The sequence below is a fragment of the Sparus aurata genome, chromosome 21 (genome assembly GCF_900880675.1).
Source record: "Sparus aurata chromosome 21, fSpaAur1.1, whole genome shotgun sequence".
Taxonomy (NCBI): domain Eukaryota; kingdom Metazoa; phylum Chordata; class Actinopteri; order Spariformes; family Sparidae; genus Sparus; species Sparus aurata.
In genome coordinates, this window is record NC_044207.1 from 15,573,665 (window position 1) to 15,592,872 (window position 19,208).

Here is a 19,208-nt window from a genome sequence, read left to right on the forward strand (position 1 = left end):
TGAGGGTGTGAGGTTTTGGAGTGTCTATTGGCCTGAGAAGCAGTGCCCCATGGGAAGAAAGCCTTAAGGGGAAAGTTCACCCCTAAATCAAAAAGACATGTTTTTCCCTCTCACCTGTAGTGCTATTTCTCCATACACATTGTTTTGCTGTGAGCTGCAGAATTCTGAAGACATCAGCTGTAGAGATGTCCGCCTTTCCTCCAGTATGATATCACTAGATGGAACTTGGCTTGTGGCGCTCAAAGGGTAATTTTTTATTATTTTTTTTTAAGTCAACAGCAATGTCTATTTCCATAAACCATGACCCAGTTACTCAAGGTAATGTGCGAGCAGTTTCATGTAGGAACTATTTTTCTTTTTACTCAACCACGCTCGCCACCTGGGCCACCGTGCAGAAGGAAGCTGCATGTAATGTAGGTATACAGTCAGAATCAGAAAAACGTTATTGATCCCTGTGGGGGAAATTGTGTATTACTAGTAGTGGTACTTCTATGGCAAAAAAAAAACCCAAATCAAACCAGACCTCTCCCTACCAGCATGTTTAGACAGGGTGCAGCTTAGATATGTTACTAATAAAGTAAAAACAAGTATAGTGAAAGAAGAAAGCTATATTATATTGGGAGAAGGCAGACATCCTTACAGCTGATATCTTCAAAACTCTGCAACTCCCACCAAAATAATCAAGATGAATAAATAGCACTACAGGTAAGAGGAAAAATGTGTTTCTTTATTATTTTGGGGTGAACTGTCCCTTTAACTTGCCCTACAGGGAACCAACTGATGAAATTTGCTGATACAGGCCAAATCGAAGGGATTTGACTTTGTAGTTTATTTACTGGAGACAACGACAAAATGAAAAGAGATGAACAGGTTTATCTTCTGTGCTTCCATATCTGTTCGTTTAACAGTCCGCTCAGTCCAGCATGTCTAGTGACACTCCAGCCACAGTCACGTTTTGATGCTGAACACGACCTCACTTCATTCACTCACTCTACTTTCACACTAGATACCCACTATCCGACAGCCACTGATCTTTTAATTTGTTTTATTTACTCTTTTGTTTTTTAACATCTTCTTATCGCTTTTTTTTTTTTTTTTAAACTCGTACCATGTGCCCCCCGGACAGAAACAAACAGAAAGCGGATCTCCAAAGTCGAAAGGAGTTCAGAGATGTTAGCTCATTACTCACATGAGTGTATGTTGTGTTATAAACTGGATGTCTTCAGTGTGTTGCCCTCTGACTCGGTGTGAGAGAGCAGAAGAATATCGATCCGTTAGGAGTACGTATGCTCTCAGGTTATCACGGCTGAATCTGCACACAGCGATGCCCTCTGGCACCGGTTCATCACTGCCGTCTGCACTGTCATGACTCGACTCGGACTCAGCAAACCAAACCACATGTGAAAGTGCAGCTTACACAGAAATGTCACAGTGCGCTTTTTTTTAAACACGCACTGATAGAATTAAGGAGTGCAGTCAAAGGGGCGACGTGTTCTGCCGCGCACATCGGCTCAGATCTGTTAAATCCGGCAGCGACTCGGCTGTTTAATAAACTGTCTGTGTGATCGCAGGGCTCTGATTAATAATCGCTGCCTCATGCTTGTGTTCATAGAGAAACTGCTCGCTGTTATGTAATACGGAGCACTGGCAGCAGAGATGTGACACACTACTATTACAGTTACAGTTACAGCACATTCGTGTGGACTGCTTTGTGCCACAGTGTAATCTGTGAGGTGAAATGAATGAATGGGAAAGCAGCTTGGATATGGCAGGATTAGCGCAGCGCTGTCGGCCTGTGTGATTTGCATTTGACATTGGGCTGACATGGAGGTGAGCCAGGGTCAGTACACACTGAACAGCTCAACTTACCGTCAGCGGGAGGGTGCAGCGGGGAAAAAAAAAATGCCCACACGCAGGATAGGAGAAGGAAATCGCATTATGAGCAGTCGCAATATCCAAATTGTCAGAGTCTCTGCACTGTGAGGTTTTTTATCTGGACAGACATCCAAAAAAAACATGAACATAAGCATCTCATTTTCTCACCTGCGGTAAACAAATCAAACCTTATGTGCATTCAGTTCTTATTGCGACTGCTGTTTTTTGGCACTTGAGGTTCCATGATTTATTTTAAAAGCGCATTTTCGGGAGAATAGTGTCAATAACAAGACAACGAATAGCATTTGAGTAATATTGAATAGTTCCCCCCAGAAGATCAGTCGTCATCTTACCCTCATGTTGATGGAAAGTCGAAGCAGGTTTTATAGTTCATGAAACATTTCTGGAGCTTCACAGCAAAACAGCGAAGCAGCGTTTTTGTAAACAACTGAAGTAGCTGCAGACTTGTTTTGAAAGGTGAAAAATGACAACATGAAATGGCTCCAAACCTTCATCCAGCATAATCAAAGTCTTTGGAAGCCCCAGGATCCGCTTTGATTAGAAAATGTGTTTGGTTTTTTTTTGCACCTTTTGGTAATCCCAAATCCTTATTGTGGCTGCTAAGCTAGAAGTATTATCTTGACTTTGACCAAGCGTTAAATATTACAATAACATCTTTTCAAATTAATTTGGGATCTCGGGGCTTCAGGAGACTTGGATCACGCTGGATGAGCTGTATATGATTATTTTTCTTTATCTCCCTATATACATATATATTTTTTTAACGTTTTGAAAACAAGTCCCCATCTGCTTCAGTTGTTAAGAAGAATGCTGCAATGCTATTTTGCTCTTCAGCTCCAGAAATTTTTTTTTCTTTTGGACCACGAAAATTCAACCGGCTTTCCATCGACCCCGGGCTGACTAGATAGTGTAAGAATTTAAACTTTTAGGTAAACTGTTCCTTTAATGGCTTTACTTTGGAAATTTGAGTCAGGATTTCAATGAAGCTGCTTTTTTTTTTAGCTACAGATGTTTTGTCAGTGTCATGCAGGTCTAGTTGAGCACATTCATGAGTTAGAACTAGGTTTGGGGAAAAAACCTGTAGTTGCTTTCTTGCTGAGAGTAAGATGAAAAGATTGATACCACTTTGGTGTCTCTGCAGTAAATATGAACTTAAAGCCCTCAGCCAATTAGCTTAGCTTAGCATAAAGACTGAAAACAAATGGAAATGTCTGGCTTAGCTCTGACTTAAGGTAACAAAATCCGTCTACCAAACTATCATGTGATGTCTTGCTTGATATGTTCGATATGTTGTGGCCCCAAGTGGGGTCATGTGTGGGACTGTTTCTTTGCGGGAAGCAGTGACTTCCTGGAGGACCTTGTTACACCTCGGTTCTTAAAGCCATGGGGCAGAGCCTGGCTGGCTGTTTTCCCTCAGTTTCCAGTCTTTATACTTAGCTAAGCTATCCAGCTGCTGGCTCCAGCTTCATATTTAGCAGAAAAACATGAGCCAGCTGTCAATCTCCTGATTTAACTTTCAGCAAGTAAGTTTAACACCCAAAAAAAAAGAATATATTTCCCCAAATTTCAGACTGTAACTTAAAGGGTTGGTGTACTTTCGTTTGAGGTTTGATGGAGAAATATGTGGTCGAGCTGAAAATGTGCAGCATTAAATTATCATCATCTCCGGAGACGTCGCAGAAGAGAAGATGTAAAGAGTTTCGACTTGTGTGGAAGTCGCATCTCATTTGAGGCCACTCATTTGCTGAGTGAATTTCTGTTTGGCGGTTTAAGCTGAAGAGCACAAAGATAATCAAGTGAAATCATCTCACACACAAATCCTTGTGAAATTTGTTTGACGATCAAATCCAGCTTTTCACAGAGAGACAAACAGAATGATAGCGAGACATCAATATGTGATGTGATTTATCCAGAGTGTTGGTAAAGTAACTGTGTGCTGTGCTGTTGTGGGTTCAGCTCCGGGACACGTCTGCCTCTGACATCCAGTTCCGTCTGGATCATGAACGAAGGATGAGAGCGACGACGGAGGAGCGGGAGGCTGTCGGCTCTCTGCCTGAGGTACAATAGTGCAGTCAGTCACGCTACAGTGTGGATATCTTTAGATTATGAGAATTAGCATAAGAACACGGTATCACACTTCCCTTCCTCTGCAAGCTTTGCTGAAGTGTGAACATGATTTTTAATTAAGTGTCGCTGGTGGAGAGGGTGGAAAGTTTCAGGTTTCAGCATTAACACCCAGTCCTGCACTTTACTCTTTATTTTTTTTTTGTACTTGTAACACGCCAGCTTTAGTCACTCAAACGTGATATTCAAAATAAGTTAAACGTGCAATGTCTTTCTTAAAAATAATATTTCGAATCAAAGTTTTGAAATAAATGTAATGTATTGTGTAGGTTTATGTTTTTAAAATATAACTTTTTCTCATTTAAATCACACACAAAAACACACAGCATCATTAAGAGCGGGATATGAACTAAAAATTGCAAAAATGAATGTGCTTTTGTTCTTCAAATATTTGTATATTTGTATATCTGAATATATCATACTTTCATCATTATATCTTCCATAATTAAACCAAATATCTTTAGGTATTGTAGCTATTTGAATGTCTCAGCTTAGACTTTGAGAAACTGTATTGTCAGCAGTTTTTTGACATTTTATGGATCAAATTAATACAACATCTTAGTTTTGTTTTTTTTAAATACTGGCATATAAATGCCTGGTAAAGTCCCTCTCAAATCATCAGACTCCTTTAATACTGTGAAGTCTTGTATATCCAAAGCTATGGGGAATGTTACTCACATGTCACCCACTTAACATTAAACTTAAACCTGACATTAAAAAGGATTTTTTGGATTGAACATTTTATTATCACCAGTCTAAGTGAGTCCATCTTTTCCCTGATCCTTCCCCCAGCAGGAAGATGAGCGTTTGCGTCTGGAGGCCCAGCGTGGCGCCCTGGAGCTGCAGGGACTTCAGAGTCATGAGGTGCCCTGGACTCAGGAGAGAGCCCTGCTGCAGCAGGAAGTCCGCCTCTTCAGACGCAACACCATCATCTTCTACATGAAGCTCAGGTGGATCCTCATGCACTGGAGGCTCGGACGCAAGGATGACTCCAGAGAGGAGACGGGGCATCAGGAGGTTAGTCTGGGTTCTGATAAACTGGATTTGACAAAGTACATGGTGCATACAGTTCTTAATCCACAGACCACTGAAGCATATCAGGTTGTGGTTTGAGCAGCCAAGAATAGGATGTTGGAATTTTACACAGATATGGTCAAATTTGTACGTTTTATGTGTGTCATATCAACGCAATGCTCACATTACATGAATATGAGCTGACTTCTATATGAGGAGATGGTAGGGTCGGACAAGCATTATAAAGATTAGGCCCTTAAAATGTATTTAATTGTCCTAAATTAGATTTTTTGAAGTCTTAATTTTATCAGACATTTAATCTAATTTAATGTATCCATCTTTAAAAACATTTTTTGTCATAGTAAGTGAATCCCTTCTGCAGGAAAAATCCATATATCTGTCTCTTTAGTTTATACTTTTACTAACCTGTTGGCAGGGTTACTTTGAAATGTCTTCAGATATAGATTCTAATTATCCCTTTAAAAGAATGTTCAGTAATGTAATCTTGGTATTAGACATTTTAAAGCAATGTAAGATGATTACTTTCTGCTACTTTTGGATAACTTAACTATCAAACATTGGAGAAAAGAGATATTAGTAAATTGACTTTTACTTAATCTGAAGGAGTGTGTGCGGCTAAGGCCAGAGTGATGTTGTGTGAGACTTTTGAAGCACATGTGCACGGTTACAGACGAGAACATCGCTCTTCAATTTAAAAGTTATAATCCTGTTAGCAAGCCGCCTTTTTTACTGAATGTATCTGTGATCAGATTACATATTTTTATCTGTAAGTTTGTAAACTAAATTTGGTTAAAAATGATTTTTAAATGTTCTTAAAAAACACTGAATTTAAGAGTCTGGTGCCTGTAGACATCCTGGTGAAGACATGAAACTGAAAATTGAACACACAAGGACTTGCAAGGTTTCAACGTTACTGTCGTTTCGTACATCATCAACCTTTATTCTGGTAATTGGATTGTGGGTTGATTAGAAATGAGATCCCTCAAAATGTTCTTGTCGTCTTCTTGAGCTTCCGGTGGATTAAACTCTTGTTTTTGTTGTTTTTGTTTTAAATCGCATTCATATCTCTGCGCTGCATTTCCCCAGAGATCACTTGTTCCAGCACTGTGAGGCCTCTTCTCTTGAATTTTCTCCTGATAGAGTTACTGTGATTACTGCCCTTTTCTCAGCTGCTCCTTGTATCACTGCTGTTCCTCCGGTTTATACTAAACTAAACCTGCTGTGGTTGTCAAAAACATAAATACAAATCACTTTGCCTTGTTGTATAACACTTTACTCTGATCTTGACTCTGGCACTTTTTATGTAATTCTGTATTACTTAGTTTTAAATGAATTTCGCTTCTCTCGAGGCCGCTCTGACTCATCGCTTTATTCATGCAGCATCTTGTCCTGAAACCTAATTTGCTCCTGCAGATAGTTCAGCAGTGAGAAGCTCACATGTGCCTCGCTGCATGTTTACCACACGTCCTTGACTTCGACATTGAATCCCAGAAAAAGAACATTTTCTCAAGTCAGGTTTATTTTTAAAGCCCTTAATCACTGTTACAGTTTCAAAGCGCCTCTCAGTTTTATAAATCAGGTAGAAACATGTAAGAATGTCCTTTGTCATGGACTGAAAGACGTTCCTGATTAGTCTGTAGCTTCCTTTGCTTCATGTGTAATATGGCTCACCTGCATCTCTTTAAAGATAAATAATGTGGATTTTTGAATCGAAACTCAACTTGCGCCTTAATTTATCCCACCAAATGGAAAATAACTACATGTGTAGCTGTAACTGTCCACAGGTATAAATGTGAATGTGACATATTGGTTGTTAGCGATTGTGAGTGTGTATCTCGACCCGTTGCATGCTGGGAAAAAGGCTCAGCGACTGTGCGCCTGAAACAGAATGTGTTGGAACATGAATTAAAAGGCAGGCTTTTCATGGCTCTATCATCTGTTCCAGTTTGAGAAGTTGGAGGGCATCCCAGAGTTGGGAGTGATAATGGAGCAGGCGGAGGGGGAGTCAGCTCGAGACTACAGACTGTGTTTACCACAAACCCCGGGGGACATCCCCGAGCCCGGGCCTGTCTTCCCTCTGCCGTCACCTGAACGTCACCTGCAGCATCAGCGTCAGGTAGGCCTACATTCACAAATCCTTCTAAATTAGACAAAAACACTGCAACACAAGTGACACAAATATACTTTTTTTTTTTTCATAAACATTATTTAAAATTGAATTCTGGTATTTTCCATATCTTAAACTAGTCAAGTTATAGTCCAGCCTGCTCCCTGTGGGGGCCTCTGTTGCTCAAGAAACATCCGCCTCCAAAGCTGTTTACATTTGTAAGAGATTTGATGGAGCAGATGCATCATTACTTCATCTCTGGCTGCCAGTTTTTAGATAAATTGATCTCTAAGTTTAAAATATCGCTCAGCTGCAGGGATGCCCACGGACCTGCGTCATGACTGATTCCCTCAAATGTTCATACAAATCTATCATTAAGTTTGACTATTTTTTCTCAATATCCCACTCCTCTACCCCCGATCATCTTGGGCTTTAGTCCACGTCATAGTGTTCGGCCATCAGCAGATTCCCTGGTTTGAATGAGAAAAGTTACACCTCCAGGGAATTTCAGGAAAACAGCAGATTGCGTGTTCTTCTCTGGCCTGCACAATTTGACAAAAATCTGAATGGTTATCATTTCTGATAACATTGTTCAATATTGTGAAGAAAAACAAATACTGAAGTGCCGATACTAACGCTCCCGGCTGATTATTTGATCGGATATTCAGTATTTTTCTGGTGATCAGAGTACTTTTTAATTCTGATTGGAAATTAAATAAATCTGTGTCACGAGGTATCATTTCTCCCTTTTCATCCATTCACTTAGTGGCACAAAATCTAAAATCTTCAGTAAATGTAAAGTACATGTACTTAGTTACATTCCATCGATGAAAACAGGACTGCACGATTGAATGCGTCATGCTACACATACAACAGATGTACAAATAAGACACAATCTGTAGTGAAATTGAAACAAATAGTTATTTATGATAGAAACACTGCCGTGACTTGTGATAGTAACTAAGAAGAACACCACCGTACGTACAGAGCAAGATGTTGTACTGTTACTTATAAAACCACACATGATGAACGATTTGACTGCAACAAAATAAACTGATAGGAGCTGCTGTGTGGAGAGTTTGGACATCCGTCGTAGCCGCTGATCATTTTTCTCATTCACTTTAACCGGTTCAGATGAATGTTTGGCAGCCGCTCCTTGGAGCTGTTTGGCACCCGTATGCAGATGAGAATTTTGGCCTAGATAACTAGTTAGAGGCAGCAATTATTTTGAGTACACCCAGTTTTTGGGCTCATTGTTCGAACTAAAACATGAATTCTGTGTTACATGCAGACGAGACAAAAGGAGCTGTGTTCTTCAGGCTGCCGGGTGACTTAGAGGAGGACATTTTACTGAGACATGGCGTGTGTTGAGATCTACTTTCTGTCGACCACTTTGCCCCGCTGTAAAAGTAAAGAAAGTACGTAAGCATTTTGGGTCGGATGCATTATTGAGCAGCCCTAAGTGCTCTACTTTGTCTCGTGTTTTGATTTTTTCCACAACATCATAAAAAAAAGGTTTGTACAGTGATCTGACGTCGCTCCACTCTGCGAGCAGTTTTCCAGTTTTAACAAGCGCGCCCGGTAGACTGTATTAAGCTTTATGCACGAGAGCAGAAATGCAGACTTGCTTTAGTAAGCACTTGCGCACATGGCTACTACAGCAGAGCGGAGCACGGATGATAAATCCTGCAGCCCAAGTGAGATAATAGTACGTTAAGCCGTAAAGAGGTCATTGAAAATTTTGTAAGACTCGGACGTAATTTAGGCAGTTTGGCAGCTCGAAGAGGGAAAAGTCCTGATTCATTCCCTCGGGCAGTACAAATGTCTGACACTGCTTAATAAATACTGTAAGATGAGATGAGGAGATTGTCCCCACAGTGGTCATTAACTTTGATCACGTTTAGCGAAGGGAACTTCTCTCAGTACATCAGGATGTATGTCAGCGTAGCATAACTCCACATGGTTTAGTAAAGACGCCACATTGACATAACACTTCAAATCTGCATTTTCAATACTAAGATTACATTCATCATGCCTAAGTATCATAAAAGTGTGCTTGTCACAGAGGGTATTTTCATATATAATTAAAATATCCAAGTGGACCTTTTGACCACTAGTGGCGCTCATGAGCTATTTCTTGATGACTATGTTGTGCTTTAATACCACGCTGACAGAAGGTGACTGCTAGCTGCCGGTCATACCACGTCCTTAACGATTGCAGTTGCCCCCTCCTCCTCCTTCACCTCTCTTTTTGTCCGCTGCCAAACGGATGCTAATGGCCGGCTAGGAAATATTTGTGGAAACAATGGAGGTTACGAAATATCAAAACGTCTGCTTTTCAGATGATGAATTGAGAGGTAAACACGTTCGACATGATTTCCAAGAAATATCTGAGTATCTTAAAGGCATCCTAGTATTTTTTTTTTTTTTTTAACCTTTGGGATTTCTTGAAATACATTTTCATCAGAGAATCGATTCAATGAAAAATGCTTTTCTGAGACTTATAGGATTTGTATTCGGATACACAGCAGTAGAAGAAGAAAATAAAAGTGCAGTATCTTCCTTCATAAATAAGAACTCCTACAAGTCCCACTTTTTCTCCCGGCTATACTTATACACCGTATTTGAAGCTTTTTGGCCTTTTAGCGCCTGAGCTCGTATCGTGTTCTCAGCCGTGGCGGGCAGAGCCGGCGGCGCTGTAGTGATACCTGGAGGTGATGTTTTACTCACAGACTCCTTTGTGCTTCACTGCCTCCTGCCAAGACCTGAAGACTCTCTATGGAGGCAAACAGCTCTCCACACTCCTCTCTGAGCCGACACTTCAGGAACAACACGCTGCTCTCCTCACCGTGACCCAGTTGATGTCGTTGCTCATGTAGCCTGAAGCCATAAAAACACAATCTTAAACGCGACTCTCTAAACCTCCTGCATCAAACTCTGACTACACCAAATCAGAATCGTAGTCGTCCAAAAGGATTTTCCTGCAGTTTTAACTCTATAAGTGCTAGACAGCCAGCAAAGGCTAAACATATCTATTGTTCTGAAATGTTTTGTAACTTTTGAACAACTAATCTTTCTATATGCTTTGTAAACCCATGTAAACTGGAGTTTCATTGGTATCTTGTTTGGGCATTCAAGGGCTCCATAGTGAACATGCTCACGCCATCACTGTCTGACACATTACTTCATCTAGGAAACCAACGTAGTTTCTTCCCCTTAGTCAGTTTTTGTTGTAGTCAAGCAACTTCTGTTGTTCATGTTCAATGGATGATATTTTTATCTGATAGAATTCAATTTCAGTGTCATCTGTTGTGATTAAATAACCATTCCATTAACTTTATTTCTGCATTTCTTTGGACACATCTACATGGTCAGTAAATTAAATGAGGGATTACACCTTTTCTTTTTTTCCACTGAAAAACACCTTGGATGATATTATAATAAATGACTGTAACTTGCTTAAGAAAGGTCAAATGAAGACCAAAATGTATATTGAAGTATAAAACATCCAAGAACATATTTTTAAATAAAGAAAAATAAGCTTTCTGAGGTTCTGTCTTCACAGACAACCCAGTCAACAAAATAGTGTTAGCTAAGTGCATTTCTTTTTTTTGTGATCAAATTTTTATTTTATTTTTAAAGAAAGAAAGGCATAAGTATGTACTTGCACATTACAAGAATAGATCATAAAAATATATTCATACCTACACACATGCTTAAATACATATGTAAACAACTAAAATTAAAAATAAAAAAAATTTAAAAAAAACAAATGCACAATGAAATCAGAGCCGAAATCATAACCCCAAATATAACCCACCCATTCCCTGGATCCAGGACTCCAAACCTCAGTCACATGTTACACCCGAAACCCACGGAGGGCAGTAAGAAGTGAATGCCAAGCCTTTATTGCCGACTCCTTAGCTCCGTGAACTCTGGCAATCGACAACTCCAGATAAACAATGTCCAAATATGTCAAAACCCATACTCGGAAAGAAAGTGAGTGTGGAGGTTTCCAACGTGTGGCAACTAGTTTTTTCGCAGCTGTTAGACCAGCCAACAGTGCTCTTCTCTTGTCCAGTGTCAAACCCAGCTCTGTCAAATCATTCAAAATTAGTGTAGCAGGCAAGCAGGGCAACCTGATCTTAAACAACTTTGAAAGGTTAAAGGCAACCATCTTCCAAAATTCAGCCACTGGGGAACACTCCCAGTACATATGAAAAAAACTGCCAATCACTTTGGAAGAACATAAAGTACATGTTGGATCATTAATAACCTTCATCAAATGAAGCTTCCTAGGAGTTAAATATACCCTATGTACAAAATTGTAATGTATTTGCTGATGATCAGGATTTCTGGATGCTAAGCTCACATTAGCCCAAACTTTATCCCAGTCAAATGTGGGTTTCAGATCTGGAACATCTCTCCTCCACACCGCGTCTAATGCCAGGGGTCTGTAAGAATGCTGTAACAAGAACCAGTAGAGTCTCGAAACAAAACCACTTGTGCCTCTAGCTGAGTGGAACAATTTGTGAAGTGAGTGTGGCCTAAGAGGGCCCTTTAAAGGAACACCATTGCTTTTTAGGGCCGTTCTCAGCTGCAAGTAAAAGAAAAAGGAGGTACGTGGTACACCGTACTTAATACATATGTTCTGAAAAGTAAGTAGTCCCCCCTCTCCGAAAATGTCACCAAGTGTACAAATGTTTTTTCTTTCCCAGTCAGGAAAACAAATAGGACGACTGCCAATCAGCAACTTATCATTATTAAATATTGGAGAGTATGGGCCCCATCCAGGAGAGCAACCAGCTAATTTCTCCACCCTCCTCCATATAAATAGCAAATATGAAATTATAGGGCCAAACCTCAAGCGGGACTGGCGAGCTGAAATGTTAGAATGCAGGATATTAGCAAAAGAATATGGGGCCAATTTCTGCTCCTCCAGAGCTCGCCATGACACCCGTGCATCAGGTCGAAACCAAGTTAATAAGGGCCTCAGTGTAAAGGCCCACTTATAAAATTTGAAGTTCGGGAGAGACAGGCCACCGGCCTGCCTCTCCCGCTGCATTGTGGTGAGCTTAATGCGAGGTCATCTACCACGCCAAAGAAATTTTGTTATTGCTGATTGCAATTTACTCCAATATTGAGAGGGCGGGGGAAGGGGGAGCATCGAACTCACAAAATTGACTCTGGGCAGAATATTCATTTTAATTATAGCCACCCTACCACGAAGTGAATTTGAGAGGCCAGACCACCTGTCGAGGTCCGCCACAACTTTGTAGCTAAGTGCATTTCTGTATTTAGTATTTTTCAACTTCTCTCTCGTCACAACGCTGTGCTCATGTACTGGTTAGGTTTAGGGACAAAAAAAGACTTGGTTAGCGTTAGGGAAACGTCATGGATTGGCTTAAAATACCTGTTTTGGTCAACACACTAGCTGATGGAGATGGCCCGACTTCCTGTCAAAGACAGCCAGTTTTGTTCACCACAAAAAACATCTGTATATATCCCCAGGTCTCCTTGAAAATACCCAGTGGTGTCCCTGGAACTGCGGTCGGCCGTTTGGTGGCCTTGTTTGCAGTAATAATTTCACTACTGTTTTTATTTTTAATACTGGGTAATCTTTGTCCTCAGACACAGACAGATGTAAAATTGGGTTTCTAAATGAGCCAGTATGTATGTATGTATGTATGTCACTTGATGCACTGCTCAGAGGTTCCTAAGAGATTTCCCGTAATTTCATTTGATCAGTTAGTAAGAGCAACCTTATATTTGCATCATCCGTGTGTTCGTACTTGAGTTCTTCAATGGCTGGAGTCATGTGAAGATAGATGGGAAAGGACAAGGTGTTTAAAACAGAGGACAAGAAGACAGATGGGAAACAGGATGAAGGAGTTCAAGTCAAATTGATTTATAAAGCACTTACAAAGGAGGTTCCTATTGGAGTGCTTTAAAGGACAGACCCAGATAAAAAACATTGAGATAAGGAAAGGACTCGATGAACTTGTGCATGTATGTCTGAGTGTGCTGTACAAACTAAATATGTCTGAATTCCTTCCGTGCAGTTCGGGGAGAACCGACAAGTGCTGCAGGCCCTGCGGACGCTGCTGGAGGAGTTTCGGGAGGAGCTGCAGGAGGAGGAGACGCGGCGATGCCAGCTGCAGCAGTCCTACGCCAATGACAAAGCTGCCTGGGAGGTCAAGTGGGCAGAGATGAAGTGCCAGGTTGCCCAGGTACAGATGGCGTCTCAGCGCCCACCTTAAAGGGACAGGACACAATCTGGTGTAGGGAACTGGTGGTGAGAGGCGACAGTAAACATGTTGCCTTCTCCACAGGTGAAGTCCCACTCAGGGCAAACGGATAACGAGTCAAAGACAAACAGATCGTTTTTGTTTTTTCACTCGTCATTTCGGCCACTTCCTACGGGTCGACCAGTGTCGTTTTGGAAGCAATGGAGTGGGCCAAACGGGCCAAAGTTTTGTCTTCATCCATAACACAAGTGACAAACATATGGACAGAATCCAATTCATTAACACCCCCCAACAATTAGATTAAATTAGAAGAGGAACGACAGCTTCCAGTAAGATAAAAAAAAAAAGATGAATCACTCGTTGGCACTCTGTAATTTTGTCTTTGTGCAAACTAATTAATTCAGCTCTGTGCCTAATTGTTTGATATGCCTCGAAGCATTTCTTATTGAACTCATAACAGCTGTTAAAGTGCTCTCTTATATTCCTAATGGGAGTGTAAATACTTTGTAGATTAGGAACATCTTCATCTCAGCTGATATGAGCACAATGAAGCTGATACCAGTGGTTCTGTATAGACGTTCCTGAAGGTGATTTCTGTGTCAGTATCAAAAATATTTAAATTTGCAATTACAGCAGAGGCCTCCGAGATTACAGTTATTCTTTGTTTCTCCTAAAGTGTTTGTATAAGACAGCTTTTATCTAAACTTCTCTACTGACACCCATGAACAAACATTTTGTTGAGACCAAAGTAGCAAAAGCATCAACCATTAAAGAAAACAGCCCAGAAAGGCGCGTTGGAGTAACTGATCCACGAGTTTAAGACGTAGTTTAAGATACCAAAACTCTACAGAAGTTACAATGAAAGTGATGATTGTTTGATTTCCTTGGCATGGTGTAGGGATGGGCATTTTAACTCATCTCCATGCTTGAGAACTTGCATTTAATGATTAAATCTTGTGTAAAAAAAAAGGGTCTGAAATGAAAATACGAGTGAAAATGCAGGTAGCAAGTTGCTGCTTTGTGCCACTTTGCAGATCAGCCCTCAGTTTTACCACGCTGTTCTCATACATTTTCTCCACTATCATAGCTGTTGTTGTTTGCTCCCGCAGTTACTTAGTCCAGCTCAACAAACACCCCAGAAAAGCCTTCTTCTGGCTCAAATCTTAATGGGAGCATATCTCCGGTCATGATGAACTGTCTGATCTTCTTCAGCCCTTCCATTGTTTCTGTGTAGTTTTTGGAGAAGAAATTCTAACTCAGAATTTTAATATTTACATCTACAATGAAGTTATTATTTAAATTCACAGGCAGCATCCCAAACTGTGACTGACTCCTGCATCCCTGAAATTCCAGAAGCTGAACAAATACTGAGATCCAAATCGAGCACTAGATTACTCGTTCCCATCCCCTAGTAAGCAGTTGAACAACCCTTTTTATGTAAAAAAAGAAAAAATCTGTTTGCAGAAAAAGAGTTATTATTTGTAGTTGTGGTCAGGCAGTGGACGTCATGACTAGATGATACGTGTTGTTAACCGCTCAGTATCCTGACACATACTACCGGAAACATGACATGCTGGTTGCAATTTCATAGACGAGAACAAGTTTTCAGTGGCAGGAGGTGGATTTGTAGGAGAGGTGCGTTATTGTGGCATGGAAGGATATTGAATGCAGGTTGTTTGTTTGTGGTCCAGATGGGCGTCGCGGTCGGAGCCTCGTTGTCTGCCGTGTCTGATTTAACCTCCAGATTTCCTTTCTCCTTGAGAGGCAGAGCACGATCAGCAGCAGGTAGCCGCCAACAACGTGGGGAAAACAGAGCTTGCAATCAATTTGAGGATATTGAACATGTTGCCACCACCGTGCTGCGAGATCAAGTTTGAAACCCAGAGATCAGTGTCGTGTCTCCGCTTTGGGAACTAATTAAACAATTTCAGTTATATGAAAATCTTTATTGAGTCTGATGCACTTAATCTTCACAACTTCTCCATGGTTTGTATCCCTCATCCACAGAGCAGAGGTCGCCGAGAGCTAATCTGCTCAGTTTCCTCCGATAACGCCATGTTGGATCCTGTTCTCGCTCCACTGTGCTTCGTTTTGATTAAGACTTGAGAAATATGCCCCGGAACTTCAGGGTTTTTTTTTTTTAATTCATGATTGTTATTACACAGCCCAGCAGAGCAGAGCAAAACTGAAAATTACCCTCACCTGTGTTTTTATAAGTGAGTATAAGTAGTGAAGATTTTTTGAGCCCGTTACCAAATATATTAACATCAGTACTCAGGCCGGCTCGTGTTTCATCCTCTGCTCTGGTCTCTGGCACAGTGTGAGGCCTCCTAAATAACCATCTATATTTATGATGTCGAACATGTTGGCTCTTAGCATTCAGTCAGCTGCTATTACTGTACATGTCATCCCCTCCGCTGGCTAACCAGATAGTTTTAAAAGCCAATATAAAAGTCTACAAGACAAACATTTGTGAATGGGCGTTATGTAAGCTGATGTCAGAAGGCGGCCTTGACTCGCTCTTCACACCCGCTCCAGTAGTACAGAATCTGGTTTTCTACCATTATGTTGCCGGATCAAAGCCCGTCTGAAGATTACAAAGCTCTGTTCTGCCAGGGAAAGACAAGCTTCCAGAGTGGCTTCACTCTGCAGCTTTGAAGATTTCTGCAGCACATTGAGTCCCCGGTTCCCCCCCCCACCACCACCAGGGAGTTGGATGAAATATAAATTTGGGGAGGGCAGCCGTCGCTCAAGTTTGAACTGCGTGTCCCTGTCGGCAACAAAACAAACACTTTGTGGAACCTTCTCGTACGCCCGTTGTGTTTTCTTTGTGATTATGAGGAATTTTTACCAATTCTAGCTCTGAGTTAAAACAGCTCAGGGGTCTGTGCTGTAATTTAACAAAGTCCGTTGACTCAAAGCTGCAGTGGATGTTGTTGCAGATAACTTTCTGTTCCTCGTCCCTTTTTTTGTTGCAGCTCTCTTCGCCTCTTTCTTTTCCTCAAGCGTTTTTTTCATGGCTTGGCCTGTTTGGCAGTATCATGGTCGTGGAAGTGGTAGCTTTCCCTGCTGTTCCGCCATTGCCGGTATAGGTACCAGGAGTTCTCGGTCCTGATTGGATAAAGCGGGCAGGGATGCCAGAAAATGTCTTTTCTCTTTTACTGCATGAGTCGGGGGAGGAGAGACACGAGTTACTGACTCTATAACAGTGATTACTTTTGGAATACAGAGCTGTTTAATCTGTTATTAAATCTTGGAATGTAATTTAAAACATTTTTAAAGGATGATGGTAGCGAAAGGGGTAAGAACATATAACTATATATAAACACACATATACAGATGTTTGTCTAATAAGCAGCCCAGACAATCCTTATCTTTTATTTATTGATATATAGTGTTGATTTGGTTTAATGAGAAGCCTATAGACACATTTTCAGTCATTGCTTCAATCGACACTGTTATTATATCATTATTTTGTAGCTGTGTGAACATCTTGACTTCACTTCTATCACTGTTTTATTTTACTCAATTTAAAGACCAAAAACACAAATTGAAAGCAAAGATCAGAAGAGTGAACGATTTTTTTTTTTTGTCCATATGTTATGCACGGTATCTCTACAAAAACTCGAGTCAAACAAGAACTGATCAAAACAAAAAAACTAGTTTTCAGAGGCTCCTTTTATCAGCGGCAGAAGTTGTTGTTTGAAATCTGTTTACTGCCGTCTTGTTTTCTTTCTTTTGAAGAGTTTTGTGCCTTCGGATTAAAGCGGCAAAAACATTTCCTCCCCCTCCAGTGTTATGCGGATCATTTTAAGGTTTTCATCACTGTGTTTAATCAATGAACCTTACTGCTAACTGTTGTCACTGGGACTATTTCTCTGGTGGAAAGTAGTTCCAACTAAAAAAAAAAAACATTTTGATTTGAGTAAACGGACCCTTTAAGTGGAACCTTTTCTACACATCCTGCTTCTTCTTTACTTGTCTTCGCTATTTCTTTCTGTATCTACTGTAAACAATAATAATGACCTTTATCTTTGCTCTTTGACCAGCTGGAGGAGGAGGTGCAAGGCAAAGTGCAAGGTGAGGCGCAGGGAGACGAGACAGCTGGAGACCCTGAGTGGGCCTTGAACCTGGAGCGCGAGGAGCACCGGCGTCTGCTAGCCGAGAGCCACAGCGCCTCCCTGGACCTCCGCTGGAAACTGCAGCACGGGGAGAAGCGCTGGGGCCGCGAGAGGGCCGAGCTGCTGGAGCGCTTCGACCGGGAGAAGCAGGAGTGGGATGGCAGCATGAGGGAGCTCCACCGCAAGATGGAGAGGGTGAGAGAAGGGACGGGAATACCACTGGAAAATGTGCATTTGTTCAATCTTCTGGATTGTTAATGATCAGAGAAGACATCACCTTATGTTGTAGGACTTTGGGACAATTGTCACATTTTGCGGATAGGTGACCAACTGAATTATTATAACCAGAATGATGGATTATAAGGTCAATCAGTAGTTGCACTAAAATAAAACCACGTAAAACTAAACTGCTTCCTCACAAACTTTATAGATCTCACTAGAAAACACCACACCACAACTTAAAGATCCGAAGCCCTTTTTTCCCTGTTAAGCAGCCTATGTGTGTGTTTGTGCTCGAGTAGATACAAGAAACAGTGACAAAGCACCCGAGGTGATGAAAAAAAAAAAGACAGAGGATTACTGAATAATTGATGGCTTCTGCGAGATTTAATTAGACGAACTGCAGCGTCTCACCTCGCTCCTATGTGATGTTCAGGGCAGGAGGTAGGAACAAGCTCTCGTTAATATCTCATGAGTGTGAGAGTATTTACATATAAAGCAGGGGCTGGAATAATAACAACAGGAAAAAAAAAGTGAATAAAAAGAGAATACATTCTGCTTATGCGCCGCTGAATAGAGACACTGAGCAGGAAGCGGAGATGCATTATTCAGCGCTGCTGCGGCAAGCGATGAACCGCTCCAGCTGACGGAGGGAAAGTGAATGAGTGATGCAACTGCTCTCCTTTAACCCTAGCCTGAAGCGGGGAACTTAACCCCAGTTGTTGCAGCTGGATTACTCAGTGGCTCACAGTGGAGGAGTACAGTGAGAGAAAGTACAGTGTGGTAATAATTAATCGTTCATCCTTCTTGCAGTTGCAGAGAGAGCTGAACACGCGACGGGGCGACAGCATGGACGTCAACGATGGCAGCTCAGCCTCCAGGGGTATATTTTCTCCTCAGGACAGTCCCCGCAACACCCCCCGGTCGCCTCGCTCGCCGCGCTCCCCCTGCACGTCCACCCCTATCCAGGCCCCTCCCATGCGCTCTCACTCGGACTCCGAAGCCATGCTGGAAGAGCAGGGGGCCGCGATTAGGCTGAAAGGCCCAGCGGAGAACCTGTTCCTGGACGCACTGTCCTTGGACCCCCTCAGCGGCCTGGAGGTCCCACCGCCCTGCAGACTGGAGAGTGAGAAGAGGTTCCCCTGCATGAAGGAGGTAACACACTGCTGCTACCACAAAGCTCCTGTCTGTAAATCATCTTCAACTGGACACTTTTCCACATGATTTAATTGTCGGACTGGTTGTGTTTCAGGCTCTGAACAAGATTTCGGAAAGCGAGGGTGATCCTGAGTACGAGGAGGAGATGGGCGGAGGGAGTCTGCTCAGGTAACCTCATGACCGCGCTTGGAGTCAAACTGAGTTTAAAGAGAGTTTTGCATCAGCTCCCAATGGACGTCAACAGTGAATTCATCAGTGAGAAGCGGTCTGACCGGCTGCACATTATTCGGCCTCCTTGCT

At 41.7% G+C, this 19,208-nt stretch overlaps 1 protein-coding gene across 9 annotated transcripts in view; it reads left to right on the forward strand.

The window, feature by feature from the left end:
- The window catches only part of mtcl1 (microtubule crosslinking factor 1), a 77,108-nt gene that overhangs the window by 45,257 nt on the left and 12,643 nt on the right, over positions 1–19,208 (forward strand). For all 9 annotated transcript variants that reach the window (XR_003982160.1, XR_003982162.1, XR_003982161.1 and 6 more), the window contains exons 7-13: positions 3,853–3,954; positions 4,813–5,037; positions 7,001–7,171; positions 13,225–13,392; positions 17,460–17,726; positions 18,564–18,905; positions 19,003–19,076. Coding sequence is in view for 6 of the 9 variants with exons in the window: in XM_030403222.1 (XP_030259082.1) it covers positions 3,853–3,954; positions 4,813–5,037; positions 7,001–7,171; positions 13,225–13,392; positions 17,460–17,726; positions 18,564–18,905; positions 19,003–19,076 (1,349 nt within the window). In the remaining 3 variants the exon portion in view is untranslated. The remainder of the gene's footprint in view (positions 1–3,852; positions 3,955–4,812; positions 5,038–7,000; positions 7,172–13,224; positions 13,393–17,459; positions 17,727–18,563; positions 18,906–19,002; positions 19,077–19,208) is intronic.